Source organism: Crocodylus siamensis, chromosome 6 (genome assembly GCF_052110815.1).
Source record: "Crocodylus siamensis isolate JL-2025a chromosome 6, ASM5211081v1, whole genome shotgun sequence".
In the NCBI taxonomy this organism is placed as follows: domain Eukaryota; kingdom Metazoa; phylum Chordata; order Crocodylia; family Crocodylidae; genus Crocodylus; species Crocodylus siamensis.
Genome location: NC_143400.1, coordinates 13,867,549 through 13,893,704, shown reverse-complemented (window position 1 = coordinate 13,893,704; position 26,156 = coordinate 13,867,549). Strand labels below are relative to the sequence as shown.

Sequence of the window (26,156 nt, the reverse complement as noted above, 5' to 3'; positions counted from 1 at the left end):
GGCCAAGTGGGGGGGGGCTCCGGATCAGGAAACCCCCACTCTGCTGTGGGGGGTTTTGCCCAGGGGATTTGGGATCCATGCGGCACGGAGCAAATCACTACAGCTAGAAAGGGTCTGGGAGAGACATGATCATAGGATCAGGGGCTGGAGGCCATGCAGCTCCAAGCACGGCAGGGAGCAACTAATGGGACATGCATGGACTAAGGGATTTAGAGGCTTTATAGTGATCGCTCTGAGAGGGGGAGGCAGGGAGAGTCCAGCTGGAGCCATGGTCACTTGTCATCCTGCTGCAGCTGCATCAGCTCCCGGTGGATGGTGCCGAACGAGGGCCGCAGGCCCGGCTGGGCTTCCCAGCACCGCAGCATCAGGTCACAGAGCTCTGCCGGGCAGCGCACCGGGGTTCGCAGCCGCAGCCCTGCCCAGGACAATGGGGTCGGGGGCGTCACCCCCGCCCCCATGATGTGCATTGGAGCAGAGAGCAGGACTGCCTGGTCCCAGGCTCCCGGGGAGAAGGGACATGGCTAAGGCCCTGCAGGAGAGGCAGTGGCAGAGCTGGGGTCGCCCCCCATCTCCCCACATCTCCTGGTGCCTGGCCCAGCCACTCACCACGCTGCGTCTGGCTCAGCACCTGCTTGCTGGACAGGCCGGGGTAGGGCGCAGCCCCCAGACTGAAGATCTCCCAGAGCAGGACCCCGTAGCTCCAGATGTCACTCTCTGTCGAGTACCGACCTGTCACGGAGAGGGCGTGAGCCCCGGTCCTGGTGCTTTGAGCCCCAGGGTGATGGGGGGGGTTCAAAAAAAGAAGGGGGCCCTCAAATCTGCCACCTCTCCCTGACCCTAACCCCCCCAATGCCCTAGGCAGCATGCTCTGCCCATGCCCAGGCTCCCTGGCAGCTCCTTCCAGCCAGAGACCATCCAGCCCCCAAACCCTTGACCTTCACTCAGCGCCTCTGGGGCTGTCCACTTGACCGGGATGTGTTTCCCGCTGCCGTTGCCCTCCTGCCACAAAAGGCCGAAGTTGCTGATCTTCAGCATGTTGCCTTCCCCCACTAGGCAGTTGTGGGCAGCCAGGGCCCTGCGGGACAAGGGGGAGGATGGAGGAACCCAGGGAGCAGGTGGGAGGGTGTTGGGGGCTGTGGGTAGTAGGGGTCTGGGGCAGCCTTCCCCCAGCTGCAGCCCCCCGGGGTCCTGTACCTGTGGACGCAGTGGTGGCTGGCCAGGTAGGCCATGCCAGCAGCAGCCTGGATGGCAAAGCAGAGGAGGTCCTTCACCCATAGCCGGCGGCCCTCGCAGCGGAGGAAGGACAAAAGATCCCCCCCTGGAAGGCAGGGACAGCAGCGGGGTGTACAGCCAGCAAGATCTTCCCCAGCTAAGGCTGGATTTGAACCCACAGCCGCCTGGGCATGACTGCATGGATGCGGGGGATGTTATTGCACCAAGCATAGTGATGGCAAAAGGGGGATTCAGCTCACCCATCACCAGCTCCATGACAATGAAGACAGGTGACTGGTGGGCGCAGGCGCCCACAACACGGACGATGTTGGGGTGGCGGTACCGTCTCAGTGTCCTGACAGAGGGCAGAGACACAGAAGCATCATCCACACTCTTGCCCCTTGGCTGCAATGCATCTGCTGCTCCAAGCTCAGGGAGGAGGGAAAAACCCTAGGGATCCCCCCAAGGTGCACTGAGATAAAACCCCCAGCCAGAGCCCTGAGATGTCCACACTGCAGAGCCCCAGTTCAGGGGCAGTCCCTCAGTCCCAGGCTGACCTGGCCTGCTGAAGGAACCGGGTCTTGGCCTCTGGGCTTAAGGGCTCCCTGCAAATCTTCACGGCCACAGGGGTGTTGTCATGCAACAGGCGCCCGCTGTACACCTCCCCGAAACTGCCCTGTGGGGAGAGGGAGAGGGAGGGAAGAGATCCAAGTGGTCTGCACATGGGCAACCAGAGCAGGAAGAGAGCGCGGTGGGCACTGCCACGTGGGCAAACCCAGCTGGGTCCTTGCTCCCCCAGAGCCAGCTGCAGGGGGGAAAGGACCGGACATGTTACCAAGGGTCAGCCACCAGATTTGGGAAAGCTTTGGGTGCCCTTGGCTGTGGGCATAGCTCCAGGCACAATGAAGCCAAGCTCTGGCCAGCCAGCAGCAGTTCCTGTGCATCCCAGCGCAAGATTTCATAGATTTTATAGACATTAGGGGCTGGAAGGGACCTCGCCAGATCATTGAGTCCAGCCCCCCTGCCAGAGGCAGGACATCTGCTGGGGTCAAATGATCCCAGCAAGATACGCACGCAAATGCCTTTTGAATGAGTCCAGAGTAGGTGCTGGCACCACCTTTGGGGGGAGTCTGTTCCAGACCTTGGACACTCAGACTGTAAAAATTGTTTTCCTTATCTCGAGTCTGAATCGCCCATCTAGAAGTCTGTGGCCATTAAACCTAGTTATCTCGTGGGGAACCCTGGTGAACAACTGTTCTCCCAGGTCCCAATACACCCCCTTACGTACTTAGAGGCAGCCACCAAGTGCCCCCTGAGCCTTCGCTTCTCCAGGCTGAAGATTCCCATGTCCCTCAGCCCATGAACAGCGCGTGTCCCCGGCGGTGGGAGGGGGGGCATGGTGGTGGCAGGAGCCCCGGCGGCAGGAGCGTGGCGGTGATAAGCAGGGGAGCTCCCACAGATGCCGCCGGTACTGTCAGCAGCAGGGGTGGCAAGCGCCAACCAAGGGTCGGTGACCACCCGCAGCTGCTGCCAACAGCAGCAGTGGCAGCCAGCAGGGATCGCGAACCGCCTGCAGATGCTGCCACCTTTTTGTAAGGCTTGTTCTCTTGGCCTTTGATCATAAAGCTGGCTTTCTTCCGGACTCCCTCGAGCTTATCCACATCCCTCCTGAAGAGCGGGGGCCCAAAACTGAATGTAGTACTCCAGCTGCACCCTCACGAAGGCTGAGTAGAGCGGGAGGATAATGTCTCTGGCTTTGCTTTGCCAACTGCGGCATCGCACTGGTAGCTCATGTTCATCTTGTGGTCAGTCAAGACCCCCAAGTGTCTTCCGGTCGCGGTGCTAGCAAGCGTAGCACTGCTGAGCCTGTAAGTACGATGCTCGTTTTTCTTCCCAAGGTGGAGCACCCTGCACTTCTCTACACTGAACGCCATCAGGTTTTGGTCCACCCACCTTGTGAGCCTGTCCAGGGTGGCCTGTATCCCCACCCTATCCTCCAGCGTGACCACCTTCCCCCATTTTAGTGTCACCTGCAAACTTTGCCAGTCCACATCTGATGCCTGAATCCAGATCATTTATGAAGATGTTGAAGAGTACTGGCCTGAGTACTGAGCCCTGAGGGACACCACTGGTCACCTTGCGCCAAGTTGATTTGCTCCCATCAACTAATCCCCTTTGGGTCTGACCGCAGAGCCAGTTCCCATACTGCGCTCTCTCCAGCAGGGCAGATGGCAGTGGCTCAGTCAAGGACAACCAGGCCCAATGCTGGAGCTGATCCCCGGACCGTTCCCCCTTATGGAGCACCCAGCTGGGGCATTGAGGCTTCACTCACGCAGCCCAGCAGCTCCCCTAGCACCACGTCCTCCGGGTCCAGGTCCCATTTTGCCTGCAATAAAGGAAACCCTTGGATGGGTGTGATCCTGCCCCACCACCCCAAACCCTCATGATGGAGACCCCCCAGTGCATTTTGGCGGCCCTGGCTGTCTCCCCACCGCCCATACCCTGGCTCCAGGCTGGTTTACCTTGATCACAGGCTGACGCAGGAGAAAGGGGCACTTCAGGGTAAGCCCCTGGTGCGACTGCAAGTAGAGACGGATCAGGGCAGGGATGCTGGGAGCGGCAGCACCCATGGGCTCCAAGCAGTACTGGCCCTGAGAGGGGGAGGAAGCAGCTGATGTGGGTCAGTGAGTTGCCGTACATGCGGCCTTGAAGTCTACAGGGAATCAGAACCCAGCTGCGTGTGTCATGAGCCCCGTACTGCTCATGAACCAAGGGCAATCCTCCTTCAGGAGGGGAAGCTGGAGGATCCCTGTTCTAACCATGCAACTCTCCCAGAGCCAGTGCTGGGCAGTGGGGCAATGCCAGTGAGACCCAGGCAGCCCCTGGCTGATTACCATCACACGCACCCGCCTATCTAAGGGTCTTAGAGGGCACCTGATGGGGCCAGAGGCAGGGGCTCCTCTGGGCTGTGCAGAGTCCTGGCTGTGGGATGGGCCCCTTGACTCACAGCAGCAAATGGGCATCGCTGCTCCCATTTTACAGGTGGGCAAATTGAGGCTTGGGACTAGAACCTGGGGCTAGACCTGCCCCCCTCCCCCGCAAGCCCTTACATTGCAGCTCTGGATGATGAAGTGTCGGCACTGCCCTCCAGCCATCACGGATAGGACACAGTTGCCCGGCTGTCCCTGGCTTTCCCGCACCAAGAAGTCGCCCTCACCTGCCAGCAGGGCCAGAGCCTCCTGCCGGGGGATGGAGCCGTGGTACCAGTCTTGTTGGCTCAGGGGCCTCTGGGCCACTGGGACCAGGGGCACCGGAGGGGGTAGCTTGCAGGGGGGAGGAAAGAGAGCAGAGAATGGGCAGGTCAGAGGCTTGGCCCCAGCCTAGCACCTGGCCCTGCTTGCCAGCAGCTCCTTCATAGTTTCATAGTTAGTAGGGTCAGAAGGGACCTGAGCAGATCAAGTCTGACCCCCTGCCATGGCAGGAAAGATTACTGGGGTCAAATGACCCTAGCAAGGTGTTCATCTAGCCTCTTCTTAAAGACCCCCAGGAAAGGAGCCAGCACCACTTCTCTTGGAAGTTGTTTCCAGATCCTAGCTAGCCTGACAGTGAAGTCGCACCTCCAGATGTCTAGCCTGAATCTCCCCTCTGCCAGCTTGTGACCATTATTTCTGGTCACTCCTGGCAGTGCTTGGGGGAACAGGGACTCCCCCAGTGCCTGCTGGCTAGTCTGTAACAGGCCACAAGCTCCCCCCTCTGCCTTCTCTTGTGGAGGCTGAACAGGTTCAGGTTCCGTAGCCTCTCCTCGTTGGGCCTGCCCTGCTGCCCCCCGGATCATGCGAGTGGCCTCCTCTGGACCCTCTCCATGCTGTCGACATCCCTCCTGAGGTGCGGCGCCCAGAACTGGACGCAGTACTCCAGCTGCGGCCTGACCAGTGCCGCATAGAGGGGGAGGATCACCTCCCTGGACCTGCTCAAGACGCATCTGTGGATGCATGACAAGGTGCGGTTGGCCTTCCTGACTGCCTCCCCACACTGCCGGCCCATGTTCATCTTGGCATCAGCGATGACTCCAAGATCCTTTTCTGCCTCTGCACTGACGAGAAGGGACTTCCCCAGCCTGTAGGTATGGTGCCGGTTCTTCCTCCCCAGGTGCAGCACCCTGCACTTGTCAGTGTTGAATCCCATCCTGTTCTCATCCGCCCACCCCTGTAACCTGTCTAGGTCCGATTGCAGCCTATTCCTCCCATCTAGCGTGCCCACATCCTCCCCCCCACATCTTAGTGTCATCAGCAAATTTGAACAAGGTGCTATTTACCGGCTTGTTCAAGTCACTGATGAAGATGTTGAACAGTGCAGGCCCAAGGACCGAGCCCTGGGGGACCCCACTGCCCACATCCTTCCAGGTTGAGAAGGACCCATCCACTACCACCCTCTGGGTGCGGCCCTCCAGCCAGTTGGTGACCCATTTGACTGTGTGGGTGTCGACACCACAGCCCCCCAGTTTCTTAATGAGAATGGGGTGAGAGAGTGTCGAAGGTCTTCCGAAAGTCCAGGAAGACGATGTCCACTGCTCCCCCTGCATGTAAGGATTTGGTGACCTGGTCGTAGAAGTCCACCAGGTTGGTGTGACAGGACCTGCCTCTAATGAACCCGTGTTGGTTGCCCATACCCGGATGGGCCGGAAGGGACGCAGCTGGGCATAGCCGCAGCCCCAGGCCTGCTTATGGCAGGCAGCGCAGGTCATCCTTCAGCTGCTCGCAGCACATACAATCCCACCCTGCAGCCTCCCGGGAATGACTGGGGGAGGGGGCACCATGACATCATTAGGGGATATTATGATGCTACAGTGACATCAGCAACATTGGATGTCACCATGGGGGACTGGGGATCCCCTTGGTCAGAGGGACAGGGCAGCCAGCAGCTTGCCAAGAGGTCTGGGTCTCCTACACCGGCCCCTTTGTAACCTGCCCCCCTCCCGCCCCCAGCAGCGCACAGGTGCCTTTGGGGGGTGTCTGGAAGTCTCTGGGCCTTGGAAACAGGATTGGGCCCCCTTGGTGCTGTGCTCCCAGCAACCCCAGAGGCCAGGCATGTGGGCAGGGCCCAGCCCCTTTGGTCTGCACTTCGCTGGCTGGGGGCGGCAGATGGGGAAGGTACCAAGCTGCTCACTTTTACTTCCTGGGGGCTTCTGAGGAGGGGATTGAGGCCCCCAGGCACTGGGCTGGGAGTCAGGGGATCCAGGCTGGACCCTGCCTCTGCCCTGCTTGGCCCTTGGGGAGTCACTTAGTGCTCCCAAGTTTGCACAGTGGAGCTCAATGGGGCTGTCACTACAGCCCAGGGCTGGGGCCGAGCTGCCAGAAACCCCTCCCCCCCTGCCTCCCGCATCGGGGACTGACCTCCCTTATTCAGGCTGGGGGCATGTCAAGCCAAGGGCCCTGTTTTGGGGTGTGTCCTGCTGCAGGACTCGGGAGTGTCTGTCTATCTGTCCATGCATTCATTCATCCATTGGAGCTTCCATCCATCCACCCACCCACCAGAGCATCCACCCACCAGGCCATCCATCCATCTCTAAAGCCAAGGGCCAATGCAGGGGCTGACCACTGCCCCATCTCAACCCTGCAGTCCTGCAGCCAGGACTTTCTGCCCGTCCAACCCCCTTCCCTGCTCACCCCAGTTTCCTCCCCATTCACACTCATTGGTGGGAGAGACCATGGGGTCCCAGCTGAGTTCAGGGAGACGAGAGGTTGTCATAGACAGTCCGGATGGAAGGAAACAGGGAGGCAGAGCTGGGTTTGATCCTTTAATCAGGGGGTTTCCCTCTTTGTACAGTGAAATCAACAGGAAGCCGACGTTGAGCCAATCCCCACCATTCCCCAACCCCATGACAGTCTAGGCATTAATTAACGCCCCGAGTCCCCTTTGTAGCAGCAGCTTGGGGTGGTGCTGGGGCCTCCTGCTTGGCCATGGGGTGAGGGTCTGGGGGTCCCTGGGGCTGTTGGGGGTCAAAACGCTCCCCAGGAGGCTGCTGGATCGCCTTTGGGGTGCAGGGAGGGGATTCAGGACCCAGCTCCTCCCCTGCCATAAAGGGCTCCAGACTTGGTGCCAAAGGGGGGTGATGCCGGATGTATCTACCCCCTGCCACACTGATGTCTCCGGGCTTTTCTTCCCAGTGAAAGGGTCTCTGGGATCAGGACCACCGCCGCCCCGCACTGAGATCCAGCCCCCTCTTGCCCTTCTACATCATATTCATGAGCCTCCTGCTGCGAGGCCTTGTCGTTTCCATAAATGGGCTGCTGACACATGGGGGACCCATCCCCAGGGCCACAGGTGCCCCCATAGTGTTGGCTTTGCAGCCAGGCCCCTCTAGATCAGAGCGGGTCAGCTGGAACAGCCCCCGGGGCCAATGAAAAATACCTCCCCTGCCCTGCAAACGTAATAAATAAATTAATCTGCTTGGGAGCAGGGTGGGGGACCAAACTCAGCCCCTCCCTTGTCTTCTTGCAAGGGACAGGGGCAATGGAGCTGGGGAGCAGAGGGCAACTTAGGCACCAGCTCAGCCCAGCCAGGACGTGGTCCCCAGGAGGGGGGGCCTGACATTGGCAACCCCTCCCCTTGGTCTCAGGATGGACCCCCAGTGCCCCGTGCAGTCCCATGCAGGGGAGCAGCTGTTGCCCTGGTGGGTCCAGGCACCCATGCTGGTCCAGGGGGTAGGGTGCGGAGTGGTGCCCCCATCTCTAGCTGTCTGAGGGAGCCCCCTCACTGTCCCGCAGCTCCTGGCTGCTCTCCACCTCCTCAGGAATGTCCTGCATCCGGGGGAAATCTGGGAGAGACAGAAGCAGCCATCAGTGCCCCCAGCCTGTGACCCCAGCTGATGCCCCCCACCCCACGAGGGGCACCTGGCGGCACTAACCTCGAGGGCTGGAGGGTGGGGATGGGTGGGAAGCACCGGTCTCATCTTCGGAGAGTGGGTCCAGGTCATCATCGCCCTCCCGCAGCCGTGCCGGGGGGACCAGAAAGGTCGGCTCGTCCCGGGAGGAGCTGAAGGGGCGTGGGAATGGTGGGGACAGGTTCCCCTGGTCGCTGACATGGCTCTGGTGGGAAAAGAATGTGCCGTGAGCAAGGAGATGGGAGCAGGGATTGAACTGGCAGCCCCAGCTCAGCAGCAGGATGCAGCCCCCACCATCTGGGGACCCAGGGCTGAGACCCTCCAGGCGCACTGCGTACCCCAGAGCTTCCGCCTTGACCCCCACCACCCTAACCCCCCAGTTCATTGTGGGAAAAGCACTAAGACCCACCAAGCTCACTGCACACCCCAGAGATGCTGATCTGTCCCCTGCTTCCCAACCTCTCCCAGTGCATTGTGGGAAGGGGAGCTGAGAGGAGCCAAACTCATGGCATACTCAGCTCTGCCCCACAGCCGAACCCTGCAAGTGCATTGTGGGAAGGCGAGCTTGAGACCCACAAAACTCATTGCACGCCCCTGCTCCCCAGGGCATTGTGGGAAGGGGAGCTGAGACCTTGGAGGTTCCACTCTGCTTCCCCCGGTGCACTGTGGGAAGGGGAGCTGAGACCCACAAAACTCATGGCACCCCCTTGTCCCTTCCCCCCAGCAGCTCCCACAGCTCATCATGGGAAGCACAGTACCTGGGGCGGGGTGAAGCTGAGGTACAGGGCGTCCCCGGCAGGCAGGCTCCGCCGCCGGGGGTCCGGGCCGCGTCGGGCCCCGTCCAGCTGCCGCCGGGCCTGCTCCAGCTCCCGCTCCAGGCGCAGGCGGCTCTGCTCGCTGTCCCGCAGCCGCATCTCCAGCACCCCGACCTCCTGCACCTTGTCCTGGCACAGCTGGCGGCAGCGGGCCAGCTCCTCCTGCACCAGCGTGTGCTGCCGCTGCAGCAACCCCAGCTCCGTGCTGCCCCGCTCGGGCGCCCGTGGCCCTGGGGCCGCCCCCTCGCCCGCCTGGGACCCTGCACGGCTCAGGCGCTCCCGCCGCTCCAGCCCCTCCTGCAGCCGTAGCTCCAGCAGCGTGTCCTGCTGCGCCACGATGGCCTGGGGGGAGAGTGGGGTATGAGGGGGCAGGCCTCCAGCCCCCCAGCTCCAGCCCATAATATACTGCTGTGGGGCACCTGGGGTGGGCTCCCCACCACTTCCAGTGCATTGTGGGAAGGAAGGCTGAGACCCACACTCATGCCATACTTGCTACCCCAGTGCACTGTGGGAAGTGATGCTGAGACCTGCCAAATTTATTGCACATCCCTGGCACCTCCAGTGCATTGTGGGAAGAGGGTGAGACCCACCAAAATCATGGCACACCACTGCTCCCTGCTAGTCTGCCCAGGTTGGGACCCCTGCTCCAGTCAGTGTCCAAGTCCCCACTGCCCCCAGCATTCCCTCCAGGACCCCTAGGTCAATGCCCCCATGTCTAGGTGCCCCCCCAGATCTTAAGACTGGGGTCTGGAGGAGGCGGGGGGGTGAGACACGAGCCTGAATGCCTGGGTTCTCCAGGAGAGGAGTGGGGCTGAGCCCATGTCCTGCTCTTGCCCTTGTGTACCCAGGGGAGCAGCAGTAGCCTGCCTTGCCCATGGTGATGTGCCCAGCCCCTGCCCCATGGGGGGGCAACACTGGGGGGCTCCACTGACCTGCAGGCTGTGGATGGCAGTGTAGAGTGTCACAAAATGCTGGAGCACCTCCTGGGAGAGGGGAGAGAGAGACAGCATCAAAGAGAGGGAGCTGGGGAAACTGAGGCATGGTGCTGGGGCTTGGGGGAGGAGGGGGCACAATTCCCCTAGCCACACAGCCAGGGGTAGGACCCAGGTATCCTGTGCCCCAGACACTCCCCTGCCCTTTCATCTCCTCACCTCCTGTGGTCCCTTCTGCTGCAGCTGGTTTCCATTCCCATCCTGGGGGGGCACAGGGAGGTCAAGGCACATCCTAGCACGATGCCCCCCACCCCCAGTGGCTCCACCAACTGCAGAACCCAGGTGTCCTGGCTCCCAACCCCTAGGCCGCTGCCCTGTGCTCCCAGCAAGCAGCACAACTCAGGCATCCGGGCCGAGCCAGCCGGGCTCTACAGACAGGGCCAAACCCAGCCCTGCAACCGCCTCTCCCCATGCTGCAGGTGGGGAAACTGAGGCACAGCTGCTCAAACTCACACAGCCCTCACAGGGACTCACCCGGGTCGTGGTGTCGGGGTCAGGCCGGTTGAAGTCGAGGGCGCCGTTGTATGGGCCAGCTTCACCATCTGCAAGGGGAGCAGGTGATGAGTGTGGGGGTCATGGCCTTCCCCGGGGGGGGAACCTACACACGGATACCCCCCCACTGGGGGCCCCAGCAAGACTCCGGCTTCCTCCAGACCCCCTGAGCGAGTTGCCAGTGACACCCCCTCGTCCATAACATGCAGGGAACCGACCCCACTGACCAGATCGCCCCCTCCACCCCACTAACTGTCCCCTCGAACAGAAATGCCCACTCTTAGCGGCATCTGGGGCAGGTCTCTCTTGGGGTGACTGTCCCCACCACCCCCAGCCCTCTGCTGGGGTCCTTGGGGGGGTTCCTGCCCCACTCCTGGGGCCACATACTGGGCGCGGTGGTGGCAGTAGGGCTGGTGCCCCCGTCGGGGTCGAGCTGGCTGTGGTCCCGCTCCCGTCCAGTTCCCAGGATCAGGTCTTTGAGGCACTCCACTGTGGGCCAGAGAGGGAAGGGTGTGAGGCTGCTGGGGGAGGGGAGCCAGGAAGGGCAGGGATCAGCTCCAGCTCAGGACACCAGGGTTCAATCCTTATCTCAGGCTCTCCTGACCCTGCTTGCCTCAATTTTCCCACTTGTGAAACAGGGAAGCAGAGGAAGAGCCCTACACCCAGCAGGTGTCTTTGCAGGGTCCCTGAGATGGGGTCACCCCCTGAAGCAAGAGAGGCTGAAACTTCTGCCTTCAGGCTCAAACCTCCCCCATTAAAGATACCCCCGGGGAAGCAGGTGATCCTGCTGCCCTTGTTCCTTCTGGGAGACCCAATGCCAGGCTAGATGGGCAGGTGGCTCCTAACTGGGGCAGTACCTTCACGGATGGCCTCCTGGATGAGCTTCTCTCCGCGAGGCGCCTCAGCCGACTCGGAGCGGAAGAGGGTGCGGGGGCCAGGGGCAGGGGCCAACTCCTCCAAGCCACTCTGCAGATTCAGCATGTCAGCAAACATCATCACCTTCTCCTCCAGCAGTGCGGCCACCTCCCGGTCCACGTGGGCGATCCTGTCTGGGGGCCACAGGGCAGGGGTGGGGGTGAGCGCAGGAGGGGGGGGAGGGCAGTGCCCAGGTACTGGGTGGAAGCTGGGAGGGGTCGGAGGTCAGGTTGGGGCAGGGCCCTGCAGTACCTTTCAGCTTGCGCATGGAGGCCTCAGTCTCCGTCTCAATCAGTGGGAAGTCCTGGCGGCTGGGGCAGCTGGCATGGAGCGGGCACTGTGTCATGGGCTGGCACAGCTCTGGCCCCAATGCCCCCAACTCCAGACTCCCTGTCCTGGGGGTCCCCAACCCATGCGCTCCTCATCCCAGACCCAATGCCCCTCCATGTCTCTCCCTGCATGGCAGGCATGGACGTAAGCTGCCCCCCTAACCCATCCCATCTCCCTATTTAGCCAGGTCCCCAGCACCATTTAACCCCCAGCGACCCCCTCCCTGACAGCCGGGAGTCCCAGGAGGGGAAAACCAGGTGCTTCAAAACCCCTGCCTCCACTCCACCAGCAGTAGTAGACTTTTATCCCTCCAAGCCCAGCCACTCACAGGCTGACAGTGTGCTGGATGAGCCTCATCCAGGTGTTACGGTCTTCGCGGGAGGCAGCGTGCACCTCGTACATCTCGGGAGGTGCAGCGCTGATAAAGAACATGCCCTTCTCCTGGTTGGCGATGTCCCGCACGATGAGGTTTTGTAGGGAGATCACTGCCGGCTTGTCCTGCAGGAGATGGGGGTGGGGAGGAACCAGGCCTGGTCACGGGGCTGGGGGAAGGATCCAGGAGACCGGGGAGCTGGGCTTGCATGGGGAAACTGAGGCAAAGCCCAATGGGCAGCACAGGGCCACCTGCTCCAGGCAGGGGTCTGACGCCTTCTGCCCCAGGGGCTCCCACCCGGCTCCCACCCTAGCAGACAGACTTGCTCTGCCAAAATCCCCGCTTAAGGTCCAGCCCTCACCAAGGCAGGGAAGGTGAACTTCTGGTCCTTCTCCTGCAGGAAGATGAGCGCATCGGTCATCAGCAACACCAGCACGTCTGCAGGGGAGAAGCGGGATGGGGGGTAGTGATGGGGTGGCTCTGCTCCTGCCTGGGACTGTGATGCCCCCAGAGCTCCCAACCCAGAACCTGGGGCAGCCCAGGGCCTGCCTGGTGACCACAGTGCCTGGGGTCAGGGGGTACAGGGCCAGAAGTAAGATGGTAGGGGTACTGGGCCAGGAGTAAAAGGGGCCAGGGGTTAAGGGTCAGCTCCTTCCCGCCAGGGCAGGGGCTGGCACAGAGATGCAGGGCCGCCAGGCTGTGACCCTGGGCTGTCCCCTCCCCTCCTGCCCTGCCCCAACCCCCTGCGCACCCTTGAAGCGCCCAGTTGCCATCTTCCAGAGCAGGGAGCCATCGTGCACAAGGCGGCGCCGCAGCAGCTCGTCGCGTCCAAAGGCGGCGTTGCGGCCATCCCAGGGCAGCAGGACCCGTGCCCGTCCATCCAGGCGCCCGTGGATCTCCCGCAGCCGCGCACTTTTTGCACTGTCGTGCACCTCCTGGTCGATGGCTGACAGCAGGTCCTTGACCAGCACCAGCGCTGTGCTCAGGTCCTGCTGCTCCGCCTCATTCCCTGGGGGGAAGGGGTCAGCTGAGTTCCCCCTTCTGGCTGGGGAGCCCCTCTGGTGCTGCCAAGACCTGGCTTCAGCCCCCTACCCAGCTCGGATCCCCTGTCTCCAGGCCCCCTACCCTGGGATCCCCAGCCTCAATATCCCTGTCCCCACTACCACAGTCCCCTTGTTCATCAGCCTGGGAGTCAGGTTCAATATCCCTCATAGCACCTCTCTTCCCACACCCACCTCCATCAGCCTTGGCTCCCTGCCTGCCTCTCCTGCCCAGTGCCCCTTGCCTTGGCCCTGGTCACCTCCAGCCCAGCCCTGGCCCCGGCACCTTTGGAGTTCTGCAGGATGCGGTCAATGAGGACAGGGTACTTGGTGATCCTCTGCGTGACCAGCAGGATGCACTCAGGCACCCCATGTCGCCGCAGCACCGGCAGGCGCGTCAGCTTCTGCAGGGGATACGGGTGCCTTAGTAAGGCCTCACCCACTTCCAGTCTGCTCAGTCCATTCCCCAGTTGGCCCAGCGCCCTCCCAGTTCACCCCCACCTGCTCCTGGCTTCACTCTAGAGCCACCGCTTTGCAAAAATAGAGCTGCACTGTATGTGTGGAGGAACACATGTGTGGAGAACATGCTCGTGTATGAGGGAAGGTGTGTGGAGGAGCACATGTGTGTGGTGAACCATGCACTTCTGTGTGTGGGGGAACACATGTGGGGGCACGTGTGTGGGGGGCACCGTGTATGTATAGGAATATAGATGTATTGGGGAAACTTGAGTGTAAGGGGGAATATACGTGTGTGGGGGTTATGTGTACGGGGAACGTGTCTGTGGGGAACACGTGAGGGGAAACATGGGTGTGTGGGGGAACACGTGTATGGGGCCCCGTGCATGGATGGGACAGGACAAGACGGCATGCATGTAAGGGAATACAGGTGTATGGAGGAAACATGGGTGTAAGGGGAAATATATGCATATGGGGAACACACATGCACACGGATTGTGTGTGTCTGGGAGACACATGCACATGGCGACTGTATGTGTATGGGGGACAGTGCATGGGGGCCCTGTATGGATAGGGGAAACATGTGTGCCCGGTGAACGTGTCCATGTGGGACAGCTGGGAGCCATGCACTGCTCTGGGGTTTCTGGGGGTGCCCCCTCAAAGCCTGCCCACACCCATCCCCCAAGCCTCTTACCCTGATGAACTGCTGGAACCTCTTTTCCCGTGCCAGGAGCTCCTTGTAGAGCTTCAAGGCTTTGTTGTGTTGGCTGCAGAACTCAGCGTAGGCCTTCTTCAGCTGCTCTGCATTGATACCTGAGAACTGGGGAGAGTGGAGGGGTGAGAATCAACCTCGCTGCTGGAATGTGCCCACTTCGGGGGCGCGACTGGCCCCCAGTAACAATGATGGTTAGAATGGGAACTGCTGGCAACCCTAAAGGGGGCTGGGGGTGTCCAAACCAGGCCCCGGTGAGGGGGCTGCCAAGGAGCAGGGCACCCCTGCTGGTACTCCCAGGCCCTGCCCTGCAGTGGGAGGCAAGTGCCCCCATGGAGCCATCTGCCCCCTGCTCCCAGCACAGCACCCCTGCCCTGTATTACAGCCCCCCCCATTGTGTAATAGGGCCCTCCCACTGCACCCCAGTGCCCCCCCACCTGCTGCACAAGGAGGTCGCCCAGGCGGTTGATGACAAAGTTCTTGGGGCTGCCGGGTGCCAGTGAGGTGTGACGCCGCTCCAGGAGCTGGGCCAGGAAGCGCTGGTGGATGTCAGTTAGCTCATCCACGCAGGGAAAGAGACGATGTACCTGCCCTGGCTCCATTTGCAGGTCCTCCAGCATCCCCTTACGGAACAGCCCACCCATGATCTTCAATGTCCGCACGTGGTGCAGCTCTGTCTGGATCAGCTCTGGGGGCGGTGGGAAAGGAGGTATGAGCCTGGGGCCTTGATGCCCCTGGGCTGCCCCCAGCCTCTGCCTGCTTCCCAGCAAGGAGGTGCCAGGCATGAAGAGAAGCAGGGATGGGACCCAAGACTCCTGGTGCCTCATGCCCAACCTTGGGGGTCAGTAGCATTGGGGCCTGGATCAGAGCCCCCAACCCTGCAGGAAGCTACCCCTTGAAGGTCATCAGGACCCTGGCTGCTGGGGGAGGGCACAGGCAGGGGACACGTCCCTCACCATAGATGACGTCCTGGCGTTTCATGACATCCTTGCGATGTTGCTGCAGGAAGCTGCTGTCCACGGCTAGGCTCCACGAGTCGGCCACAAAGTCCCGCTCGGCCGGCTCCAGGTCACTCATCAGCTGGCTGTACAGCACCTCAGCACCTACAGCATTGAGAAGAGGGTGGGGGGTCATGGCAAGGTGCTGCCCCCCTACCCCATCCATGTGCCCCCAGTGCCCCCTCCGCCTACAGTGGGACATGGCCCAGCTCCTGGCCCTCCACTTGCTCCCAAGATGCCAGGGGACAGGGAGTCTGCACCAGCTGCTCAGATGTGTCCCCATGGATACCTTCATCGATCAAGGACTCCACAGAGAGTGTGCGGTTGCGCGCATTAAGCGAGTCCGTGGACTGGGACAAAATGCGCCGCAGTCCCAGGGGCGATTCATCATTGAAGTTCCTGGCAGGGGAGACCAGGGTTAGGTGCAGGAGGTCAGGGTGAGGGGCTTTCTGGGAGCTGCAGCTGCGGGCACAGGCATCCAGGTGCTGCTGGAAACTGGGTGCTCCTCCCCTTCCAGGGGCTTGGCTGGAACGGGACCCAGGAGTCCTGGCCCCTCCAACCCCCTGCACTCACCCTGCGATGTTGGTGGTGGAGACGCTCTTAGAAAGGGACAGGGTGGGCCGGGCCCGGCGGGAGCCCAGCAGGGTCTGTCGGAAGCTCTCCGACGGGTAGATGGCCGAGTTGGGGCGCTCACGGAGGCCTGCTGTGGAGATGGGGGTGCAGGAAGGGGGTTAACGAGCGGTAGAGACAGCCCCCAGCCTCTCCCTACAGAGAAGCTCCCTAGCATCAGGTGCAGTGCCCACCTCAACCCTGCAGGGGGTGCTGCACGCCCATCACTGCTGTCCTCGGGCATTGAGTGTCCACTTGCCCCATGTCTGGGGTCTGCCATGCCCCGCCACCCTCAAATGGGGCAGAGAAACCAGGTGTCCTGCGCCCCAGCCCTGCTAGCTCCTCAGAGCTGGGAGAACCCAAGAGTCTTGCTCCCCCCACAGCCTGCCACCTGTTCTCTCCTAGATCTGTCCCACTCCCACCCACAGCAACCACTGTGCCCCACTGCCGGCAGCACTCACTCTTGTTGCGCAGGCACACGCTCTGCAGGGCAGCATTGTTCTTCAGCAGTGCGGCTTTCTGTTGCTGGGGGCAGAGGGAAGCAGCAGGTCACAGCCCCGGGGTGGGGGGAGAGGTTGGTGGGGTTGGGGAGAGGCTGCTTCATTTACCCCTCAGTCTCTTGGAGGATTGAATGGGTACTCCCAGCCCCTGGGGTTGTGGCTCATCCCACCGCTCCCACCAAGCAGGCCATAAAAACAGTGGAAATAGAAGTAGGGTCTGGGGGTGCTTCAGTTTCCCCATCTGTGACATCTGCGTGCGTGGGGCTTGTTCCTTCCCCACTGAGTGCAGCTCCTGTTTGCAATGCAGTGGCCGGAGGCTAGGAGGGGACTGGGCAAACTGGGAAGGGCTCCACCAGGGCACTCACCTTCTGCTTGACTTTGGTGCAGTTGGGCAGTGTGTCCTTGCAGCGGTTGTGGATGGTGACATTGCAGGCTGGAAGGGAAGGGAAGAGAGAAAGGCAGGTTAAGAAGCTTGCCAGGGTCTTGCCACAAAGCAGTGGCAGAGCTGGAGAGAGCATTCAACCTCCCACACCCACGACCCCAGACTCCTGGGTTCCAGGTCAGTGCCTCCCAGGGCTGTTAGAAAGCAACTTATCCCCCAGTCGAGTACAGGCACAGGTGACATCCGCATTATCAGCTCTGCCCCCTGTGGCAATGCAGTCACATCTGGGGTGCATCCTGGTGCTTGGAAGGGTACAGAGATCCCCTGCCTGCCCTCACTTTGTGGCCGGGAACAAAGAGTTAGTATGTATGAGGTCACGGGGAGAACTCAAGGGGCAGACTGGGATCTCTCCAGAGGCCTGGGGGTCCTCATGCTATGGCAGTGCCCAGAGACCCCCACGGGAGCAGAACCCATGGTGCTAGGAGCTGTACAGTCAGCAGCCCCTCCTCGCCATGTAGAGAGGCAAAAGTAGCATTGCTGCCCTGGCTCACAGCAGGCCATGCAGCAGGCTGGGGACTGATCCCAGGCCTCTGGATAATCACAGCCTCCCTCATGCAGCCCCCAGCCCCACCCCTGAAGCAGCTGCAAACTCGCCTTTGCCCATGGGGACACAAGGGGGGCACCAGAGCTTGGACCCCTGGGCTCCCATCTCCCCCATGTCACCAGCTCACTGGGCACCAGTTCCTTCTGGTCTGCACTGGTTGTACAATGGGGGCACAATGCTAAGCACACTCAGCAGAGACCAGGGCAATCAGAAATGACCCCCTTGAAGGTAGCTAGCAGCAAGCCCCTTTCGTGCAGCCAGCTCTGGGGTGGAGCAGGGCAGTTCCTGAGCAGCTCTGGGGCTGGGCTCAAAGGCCACACAGGTCTGACCAGGGGCACTGGGAGATATCAGAGCCTGGAGGGTCCGGCCTCAGGGCAGAGGCTGGGAGGAGACACAGGGCCCATCACTGTTGGGCCCTTGCGGTGAGGGCTAGAAGTGCAGCCGGTCTTCAGGTTCACAGGTTGCCAAAAAGGACTGGACTGGATTGAAACGCCCCCAGCTTGGTGGGTTGGGCTCGCTCCCAGCTTGGCCTTGGAACTGATGAGAGAAGCAGACCTCTCTCGCCTGACGGGTTCACCCAGCCACTTCCCCAAACTCTGGCGCTCTCATGCTAAGCAATGAGCTCATTTGAAAGAGACCTTGTCCAACGCCAGTTCCCGCCGGGGCCCTGGAGACCTTCCAGCTCCACTGATGACTTTCTGCTTTCTTCAATGCCCCGCTTCTTGTTTCCAGCCTTTTTTGTTTCTCTTGGCTAAACCGGTCACTTTGCCCAGCCCCACCCCAGAGGTGGCTGCATTTTGAGGACAGCAAAGCATCTCCCATCTGAGGAGTGGGGTATCCCGCCAAGGGCAGGGGATTTGGGATATATTTGGCCTTGCATGCGACTTGCTCTGTGGGGTCTAAATGCAGGGGAGGAAGCAATCAGAGCTGAGGATGCCCTGGTCTGAAGCCTCCAGTGCCCTGCAGCATTTGAGAAAGAAAAAATGGGCACCAGTCCCCACTTGGGAAAGGTCACTTTGCTCCCCTTTGCAGCAACACCCCCATCCCCTTTTCAGCAACATCCCCTCTTCCTGTTGCAGGGACACTCCCCTCCCTTTGGTAGCAACATCCCCTGCCCTTGGCAGCAACATCCCTCTTGCCTTTGAAGCAAAACCCTCCACTTCGAAGCAGCATCCTCCCCTTCCCTTTGCAGCAACAAGGAAACGTATTAGTGGAGGGTACTGGGAGCCATACGTCCCGCAGGGCTCATGTCACCCCAAGTCCTGGAAATCAGGGGCACAGCCCAGAGCTCAGAGAAGAGACAGGGTCCCCAGCAAGTCCACAGCTACTCCCACCTCCCGCCCTGGATCTCAACCTCCCAGCTCTCCCCACATCCTGCGTGGGCACAGTTTACCAATAGCCCACACTCCTGGCAGAGGCATCCAAGAGGTAGCCGAGCCCCAGGGAGCCCAGGTTAGGAGGTTGCCACGTGGTGAGGGCAGCTCTAAGCAGCAGGCAGGGGACCTGGCAGCTGAAAGACCCTCTCAGGGCTGCTGTGTACAACACTTTGCACCATGGGTCCAGGCCACGGGAAGCAGCTGAACTACAGCAGCCTCGAGGCTGCTCTAGGCTAGAGGGAGGGCCCTGAACAGTCCCTGACGGGGTGAAAAGCCCGAGACACTGGGGCAGAGGCCAAAGAACTGCCCAGCCCCAGCACTGCCAGAGCCCCGGCTAGACCAGCTGTGCCGGGAGCTGTACAAGCCAATCCTCAGTACGGGTGCAAGCACGTGGAGTAAGGCCAGCAGCCCAGGCAGACGCTGGTGTCTGGTGACCAAGGAGAGGAAATGAGATCATGCTCAGAGGTTTGTGCAGGGGGAGCTGGCTCCAAGGCATGTGTGCATGAGAGTGTGCGTGCATGTGTGTGCACATATGTGTATGAATATGGGTGCACATATGTGTGCATGTGTGTATGCAAGTGTGCATGCACATATGTATATGAATGTGTGTGTATGCAAGTATACATGCACGTGTGTGCACGTGTATGATTATGTGTGCATGTGTGTATGCAAATACGTGTGCACATGCATGTACGTGTCTGTTAACATGCTCCAGGATCTGCTGTTCCCATAGCAAAGCCCAGCTCCATCTCACAAACCAACAGCTCTACAAACCACTTCCTGGGTGTGCAGAGTTCCCCATGCACTGGCAGGGCTGGCAGCCCACCAGCCACAGGCAGCCCATTCTAGGGAGGATCCTGGCCTGCAGGCGGCATGGGGAGCAAAGAACGCTGTGAACGGTCCGGGGCCTGCACAGCCAGCAAAGAGCCCTGGTGCCAGGATAGAGGGGAAGGCGATGGGGACATACAGCGCCTATCACACCCTTCTCCCTGACTTCAACTGGGGTCCATCGGAGCACAAGTAGTCGGGGAGCTGCATCCCCCCAACCCCTGTGGGGTTCCCAGCGTCCTCGGGGAGGGCGGGGGGTTAAACAGGGCAGCATCTGCCTTCGATCCACCAGAAAGCAGCCTCTGGCCATGCCTTCCCTGCTGAGCTGGCAAGGCTGGAACCAGGCCCCGGCTGCCCAGCAAGGGGAAAAACATCATGTGGCCGAGCCGATAACAGGGCCAGGGCTTCCGGAGAGGAACTGAGAGGCCGTAGGCAGCACATCTGACCCGGGTGCCTCTGGGAGGGGAAGGGGTTGGAGGAGGAGCTGGGGCTGCCACCAGGGGGTGCCATGCCAGGAGGGGAGAGGAGGTGGAGCTCCCTTGGCCAGGCCTCAACCACTCATGACATCACCCCCCAGGGTGGGGGATCCCCCAGGGCTGGGCTGCCCTGCACACCCAGGCTGTTGCAGACTCAGGCAGGCGCTGCCATGGCCCTGCACCTGGCACTGTTTTGCGCCAGCTCCATTACTACCCCCAGGCCTCGGCCCATGGGCTCAGCCCTGCACCTGCCCAACGGCAGCAGAGTAAAGAGGAACTCGTAAGTTCCCAGTGCCAGGGAATGTGTGCACACACAAACATATATACCAACCGGCAAGCACAGCTGTAGATCATCACGTGCACATATGTGCACACACATGCAACTATGTATGCACATGTGCACACATGCATGCACACGTCCACCACCTGCACAGACTTGCACTTGTTTGCAGTCATTTGCATGTATATGCATACACATGCATGTGTGCATGTAAACACAGATGCATGCATGTACACATATATGCATGAGGTGTACACACATGCATATACACGTGCATACACAATTCTCTTGGATGCAATCATATGCACATGTGTGCAAACGTGCATATGTATACACATGCATAGACAGGCGTACACACACATACACACAAATGCAGGCCCTCCCTCCCCACTGACATGGCAGGGTCCCCTCTGGTGCGATGCTGGCTCAGGTGCCTGGCAGGGTGGGGAAGTGACGCTGCAGGATGGGGCCCGACTGGTTTCCGCATGGAGGAAGCATGCACAAGAGGGAGCTGGGGGAGGGGGACTGCACCTCCTGCCCCCACAAAGCCCCTCCTGGGGGCTGCAGCCCACACACACTGCCTGCCACGACCTCTCCGCTCCTGTCAGCGACAGCATGGAGCAACCTCTGCACTGCACAATGCCAGGGCCCTGCCCAGTGCCCATGGCATAGCACTCAGCCTGGCTCTGCTCAGCCAGTAGCACAGGCAGCAGAGCCCCACTGAGAGCTCTGGCCTGGGGCAATGCTCCTTCCTGACCCCTGAACCAAGCAGCACCTTGTGCCCTGAAGCATGAGGGTTGTGGACACAAGCCCAGCAGTGCCTCCCCTGCCCAGTGAGGGAAGAGGCAGTCCTGCCCCATTCCATACCCCAAAGCCCCGTGAGGCTGCCTTAAAACCCGGTTTCCCTGCCCATGCAGCCGCCCTGGTGCTGCCTGGGATGGACATGAGCAGGTGTTGCCAGGGCCAAGACCAAACCCGTCCCCTACCCTGGCCTCCCGGGCTGGGAACAGCAGGAATAACCACCCCACCGGAGCCGGCAGCTGCTGGGCAGACAGATGTGGCCAACACAGGGCTGCCCTTGAGGTTGCGGCAAGAACAGCCGGAGAGATGTGAACAGCTGCGGCTGTGGGGCACAGGCAGGGGCTGAGGGCATGTGTGTGGGGGCTGGGGGACACGGGCACTCATCAAACATGAAGGGCCCATCAGAGTATGTGTGGGGTCACCAGTCAAGCCCAATCCGCCCCCATCCCCTACGGGTCCTCTCTTCACTGCCTGGGGCCGCCTGCATGCATGGCACGTGACACAGCCAGTACACCCCAAAACCGGAAGGACCAGTGTGGGAAATAAGCCCCGAGGCAGATGTGGGTGGATCTTGTCCTGTGTGTGTGTCATGTGGGCACCGAGAGCCTCCCCCCCAACATACGCACACACGGACGCACACACTCATGCCTCCTCCACAGTGCTGGGCCCAGCACCGGCAACACTGGGATCAGCCTCTGCAGCAGGAGGGAGAGTGAGGGCTCCCTTCTGGCTCCCCAAACCTAAGGAAGACAGGGAAACACCCAGTCTCCCCCCTGCCTGGCTCCCCTCACTCTTCCCTGGCACCAGCCAAGCCCAGCCATACTAGCAAGCCAGTTGCTTTGCTCCCCTTTGCAGCAACACTCTCTCTTTAGCAGTAACACCTCCATCCCCCTGGCAGAAATATCCCGTCTTCCCTTTGCAGCAACATCCCTCCCTGCCCCCCCACTCCAAACCCACTCCAGTGTGGGGGTAGATTTGGAGTGGGGGGGGTGTGGGGGTTACTCTCACTTGCATCCCAACTCCAGGGTCTGGAGCGGGGGTTGCCACAGAGGTTCGGGGGTGGGCTGGGGAAGACAGAAGCTGGTGGGAGGGGTGTGGGAAGAAGGGGGCGGGAGAGAGGAGGGCAAGCAGGGGGGAGGCGGAGGGGGTGGGGCCTGCGAGGGACATGGACAGGGCTGTGGGGCAACTCACTGGGGCAGATGAGGGCCTCCTTGGCGGTGATGCTCTTGCTGCAGGCGAAGCAGAGGGTGGTGCCGGAGACGCTGATGGTGGTGAAGAGGTGCCCATTGGTGTAGCGGGCATCCTTTTCCTTCTCCCGCTCCTTCATCTTCTCCTTCTCTTTGTTCTGGGGAGGGGGGGAAGAGTGGGAAGGAAAGAGTTAAATGCGCCCCAAGGTGTCATGAGGGGACTGAGATAGCACCCACTGGGTAGGCAGAGCCCTGGAGGACCCGGGGTAGCACCCACTGGCTGGGCAGTGCCACAGGAGACCCGGGGAAAGCACCCACCTGGCGGACAGAGCCCCTTTCAGGCAGGCGCCGTGCTTCCCAGCTCAGAGCTCGGGTGGGCGCGGGGGTGCCCGGCGCAGATCCTGGTCTGTGCCCCAGCATCGGGCCGGCACTGTCCACCGAGTGGCTTCTTGGAAGCCAGGCGGGAGCCCGGGGAGCCCCCGGCAGAGGTCTCTGCATGGCCACGGCCCAGGAAGAGGACAGGAAAGCCCCGACCGGTGCCGTGTGGAGGAACCGAGTGCAGAGCTGGGGACGTTTCAAATCTTCCTGCTCTTCCCCAGTCCCGATAACCATGACAACCGTGTGTCTGCCGGAGACATCCCTCCTACCCCTGCCGCGCTCACGCCCGCCCCCGGCCACGCTGCCTTCTGCCGGAGCTGCACAGACCCCCGCACGCCTCGGAGCTGGGGGGAGGGTGGGGGTGCCGGGGCCGGGGGGCAGGCAGGACCCCCCCAGTTGCTCTTGGGGGAGCCAGTCTAGTCACAGAGTCAGCAAGAGCCTTTTGTCTTCTGCCAAAATGCACCCAGCTCTGGGGTGGAGGATTGTGGGGAGTCCAAGGCACCAAGATCCCAGGAAGGCCTGCGGATCTCACACATCCTGGGAGCAGGAGGCTTTTAGGTCCCTTCCCAGAGTAGGACCTCCCCCCACCGGTCATTGCATTGGCTGGACAAAGCGATGCCTCCAATCTGCTACTGTCTCCTCCCCGGGGCTGGAAAGGGAACCCAGGATTCCTGCCGCCCAGCGGCTACAGCATCTGGATGCAGGGCTGAGAGTTTTTAGAGGCAGGATGAAGAGATTTGGGGCCTGATCCATATCCTTCAGCTGCCCCAGGGTCTCCCGGCCACGCTGCATCCCCAGCTGTGGCGTGAGGTTCGGGTCTGGCTTGGGGCTGTGGGGCTTGGAGGGCCGGAAAGCTGGAGAGCCCCATGAGGGTTAAGGCTCTGGCCAGGGCTGGGGGTTGCCATGGTTGTCTCCTTGCAGAAAGAGGAAGCGAGCCGGTCGCTTCCTGTTACAAACTTCTGAGTAATTCTAGGACCAGCTATTTCTAACTTGAGTCAACTGGGTGTCACGTGGCTGGGAGAGGGGGGCAGGGACTCAGCCTCGACACAGCCCCCATGGTGCCCGGCACCATGTCTGTTGCCCCAGGGGGAAAGAAAGGAAACCGAGGCAGGGGGACTTGTCCCAGCTCATACCCCAGAGTGCAACCCAGGGCCTAAGCCTCCAAGCTCAGCCTCCCCCCATGCTCTAACCACTGGACCATGCTGCCCCCTCCCATCTAGGAGGGGTTAACCCATTCCCTGCCTATGGTGTTGCTATGGGACCTCACCGCCTGCAGTGTTGCTATGGGGCTCTTATCCCATCGGCTGTGGGGTAGGGTAGCAAAATGACCCCCAACCCCCACCCCCATCTGAGTCTGGTCCTCGCTGTGGCCTGGAGCTCATGTTAGAGGCCCAAAGGCCCAGCCTCCCTCGCAGTGACCCATGAAGCCAGCCCTCGACCTGGATGTCACCCTGTACCCAGCTGCAGACGAGCCCCCGGTGCTATCCCTGGTGGGCCCAGCAGAGATGGGCAGCTCAGTCCCCATCTCCCTTGGGTGCCCAACCCCTTTGTGATGGAGGGAGGCCTGGGGGCTGTGCCGATCACAGGACCAGCTGGCCCAATGCCAGGGCTTCCCAATGATGAGAAAGCAAGGGTGCAGTGGAGGAGAGCAGGCAGGAGGCACCTGGCTTATCTCAGGCCCCGGGGTAGGAGCAGAAGGCAGGCAGGCTGCCTTGGCGCTGAGCTCGTGGTGGCGGGGAGGGACACAGGATGCAGCATGCTGGTAGCTCAGTGTCTCTGGGGCTGATATCCCAGAGTAGGAAGCTCTCAGGCTTCAGGACAGGGTGTGACAGCAGCCGGGGTCAGGAAGGAACTGAGGGAGCACCTGCACCTGTGGCAGACAATGGATGGACGAGCTGACACCCCTGGCACCGTGTGGCCTGGGGGCAGAGGTAGTGCACAGGCAGCAACCCAGAGGGGGCAGAGGTAGTGCATGGGTAGCAACCCAGAGGCCAAACAGCAGGGAAAGGCAGGCACAAAGAAGCAGGTGCAGAAGGAAGGGTGACAGCAAGGCAGCAGGGATGGAGAAGGGGCTAGCGGTTGAAAGGAGAACTTGTTCTTGCAGAAAGCCAACTTCATCCCACAGGTCTCCCACCAATGCGCAACCTCATGCATGTACACACACAAGTGGCACACGCACTGCCAAGTGGGGCCAGGGCACTGAGGGCCCAGGCAGGGGGATAGCTGTGCCACAAAGGCAGGAACTTAAGGCAGATGGAGGGATGAATGGACGGACAGATGGACGGATGTAGGGAGGGTCTTGCCCTCTGCCCCCATGCAGAGTGCAGGGCCCTGCATCACGGCACACCCTCTGACTCAAGTCCCCACTACAGTACCCATAGGTGTGTGAGAGAGAGCTGGGAGTGGGAGGCACTAGATCGGGGAAAGGGGGCAGCCACCCCTGGAGCTGAAGGAGGCTGGTACCAGGCACCAAACGCTCGGTGGATCCAGAGAGCAAAGGGGGCAGGTGGGCATGGGCCTTCCATCCGTCCCAATGGCTGTGGGGGAGGAGGAAAGAAAAGGGGGTGCAGAAGAACCCCCCCCCATCTGCTGCCCATTGTCTCTTGGACATCACTGCCTGGCTGGGTGCAGCCTCACCAGCCTACCTCACCCCCGCGCCGACACGCCAGGCACCTGGGGGTACCACCGCAGACACGTCCGCTCCATGAACAGCCATGGCCATTCCCAAAGGGCAGCCAGCAGCTGTCAGGGCCCATTGGGGTGCTGGGTCTGAGGACATGGCAGGGGGAATGGGGGGGTCCAGAGGCTCACCCGCTTCCCGAGGCACGGCCTCTCGGCCTCCCACTGCTCCCCAAGCCGGGGGCAGAAGCAGCAGCACATCCCAGCCCCCTGCGCCAGGCCGTCTGGGCTGGCTGCTCGCTGCCAGCTGCGGCTCTGGGCACCACCCATTGTCCCCGGGCTGAGCCGTTCCTGGCACTGGGTTTTTTTCTTTAAAGGAAACCCGCCCTATAGACACAGGTGGGCTGAGCTGCGGAGACCCCATGGGCAGGGGGGTCCCTGAACCTGGGTTACTACCCCCAGGCACTGGCCAGGGGTGGGGAATAACCCCCTGCTAATGCCTCCCTCAGCCACCAGCATCACACAGGGCAGCCCCTGGGCTGCTCTAGCTGCACTGTGTGGAGCTGAGAGTGTCCCTGAGGCCAAGGGCAAGCCCCAGTGTCTGTTTCACCTGAAAGGGGGTGAGGCCATGGTGACTGCAAGGCAAAAGTGGGCTTCGTGAGGGGCGGGATCCACAGTCGGGAGCTAGACCAAGCAGCCCCCTTACAGCAAACTTAATCAGTTCCACCGAGCAGGACCCCTCGTCCACCCCAGAGCCAGCCGCACTGTTGGACGGGGGAGTCGTAATGGGCACAGGGACTCGGCCAGGTGCAGAGCCAGACCTAGAGCTATGATCTACAGAGTCCCAGCACAGGGCACCATTCCTTAGACTGGCAAGAGCTGTTTGTGCTAAGCAGGG

General features: G+C 61.3%; 2 protein-coding genes across 5 annotated transcripts in view; both read right to left on the bottom strand.

Moving 5' to 3' along the window:
• Positions 1-272: 272 nt before the first annotated feature.
• LOC149861170 (tyrosine-protein kinase Fes/Fps-like) lies at positions 273-5,956 on the bottom strand. Its single transcript, XM_090053725.1, has 10 exons — positions 5,882-5,956; positions 4,323-4,535; positions 3,735-3,863; positions 3,545-3,598; positions 1,770-1,888; positions 1,473-1,567; positions 1,195-1,318; positions 936-1,075; positions 607-729; positions 273-415 (listed from the first exon to the last, which is right to left on the bottom strand). The coding sequence occupies exons 1-10, from the start codon at positions 5,954-5,956 to the stop codon at positions 273-275; spliced, it is 1,215 nt and encodes a 404-aa protein (XP_089909851.1).
• A 1,040-nt stretch (positions 5,957-6,996) lies between these two features.
• Positions 6,997-26,156, bottom strand: part of ARHGEF2 (Rho/Rac guanine nucleotide exchange factor 2) — a 51,328-nt gene continuing 32,168 nt past the window's right edge. For 2 of the 4 annotated variants that reach the window (XM_090052092.1, XM_090052095.1), the window contains 21 exons: positions 22,266-22,419; positions 16,693-16,760; positions 16,289-16,352; positions 15,792-15,921; positions 15,508-15,617; positions 15,177-15,323; positions 14,658-14,908; positions 14,203-14,328; positions 13,339-13,456; positions 12,764-13,021; positions 12,374-12,450; positions 11,968-12,137; positions 11,562-11,629; positions 11,252-11,443; positions 10,782-10,883; positions 10,377-10,444; positions 10,062-10,103; positions 9,843-9,893; positions 8,854-9,252; positions 8,120-8,300; positions 6,997-8,029 (listed from right to left, as the gene is read on the bottom strand). In XM_090052092.1, the coding sequence (XP_089908218.1) occupies positions 7,944-8,029; positions 8,120-8,300; positions 8,854-9,252; positions 9,843-9,893; positions 10,062-10,103; positions 10,377-10,444; positions 10,782-10,883; positions 11,252-11,443; positions 11,562-11,629; positions 11,968-12,137; positions 12,374-12,450; positions 12,764-13,021; positions 13,339-13,456; positions 14,203-14,328; positions 14,658-14,908; positions 15,177-15,323; positions 15,508-15,617; positions 15,792-15,921; positions 16,289-16,352; positions 16,693-16,760; positions 22,266-22,419 (2,862 nt within the window). In that variant the 3' untranslated portion in view covers positions 6,997-7,943. Of the gene's footprint in view, positions 8,030-8,119; positions 8,301-8,853; positions 9,253-9,842; positions 9,894-10,061; positions 10,104-10,376; positions 10,445-10,781; positions 10,884-11,251; positions 11,444-11,561; positions 11,630-11,967; positions 12,138-12,373; positions 12,451-12,763; positions 13,022-13,338; positions 13,457-14,202; positions 14,329-14,657; positions 14,909-15,176; positions 15,324-15,507; positions 15,618-15,791; positions 15,922-16,288; positions 16,353-16,692; positions 16,761-22,265; positions 22,420-22,579; positions 22,875-26,156 lie in introns of those variants that run through there. The other 2 variants (XM_090052094.1, XM_090052093.1) reach the window with 2 other exon arrangements.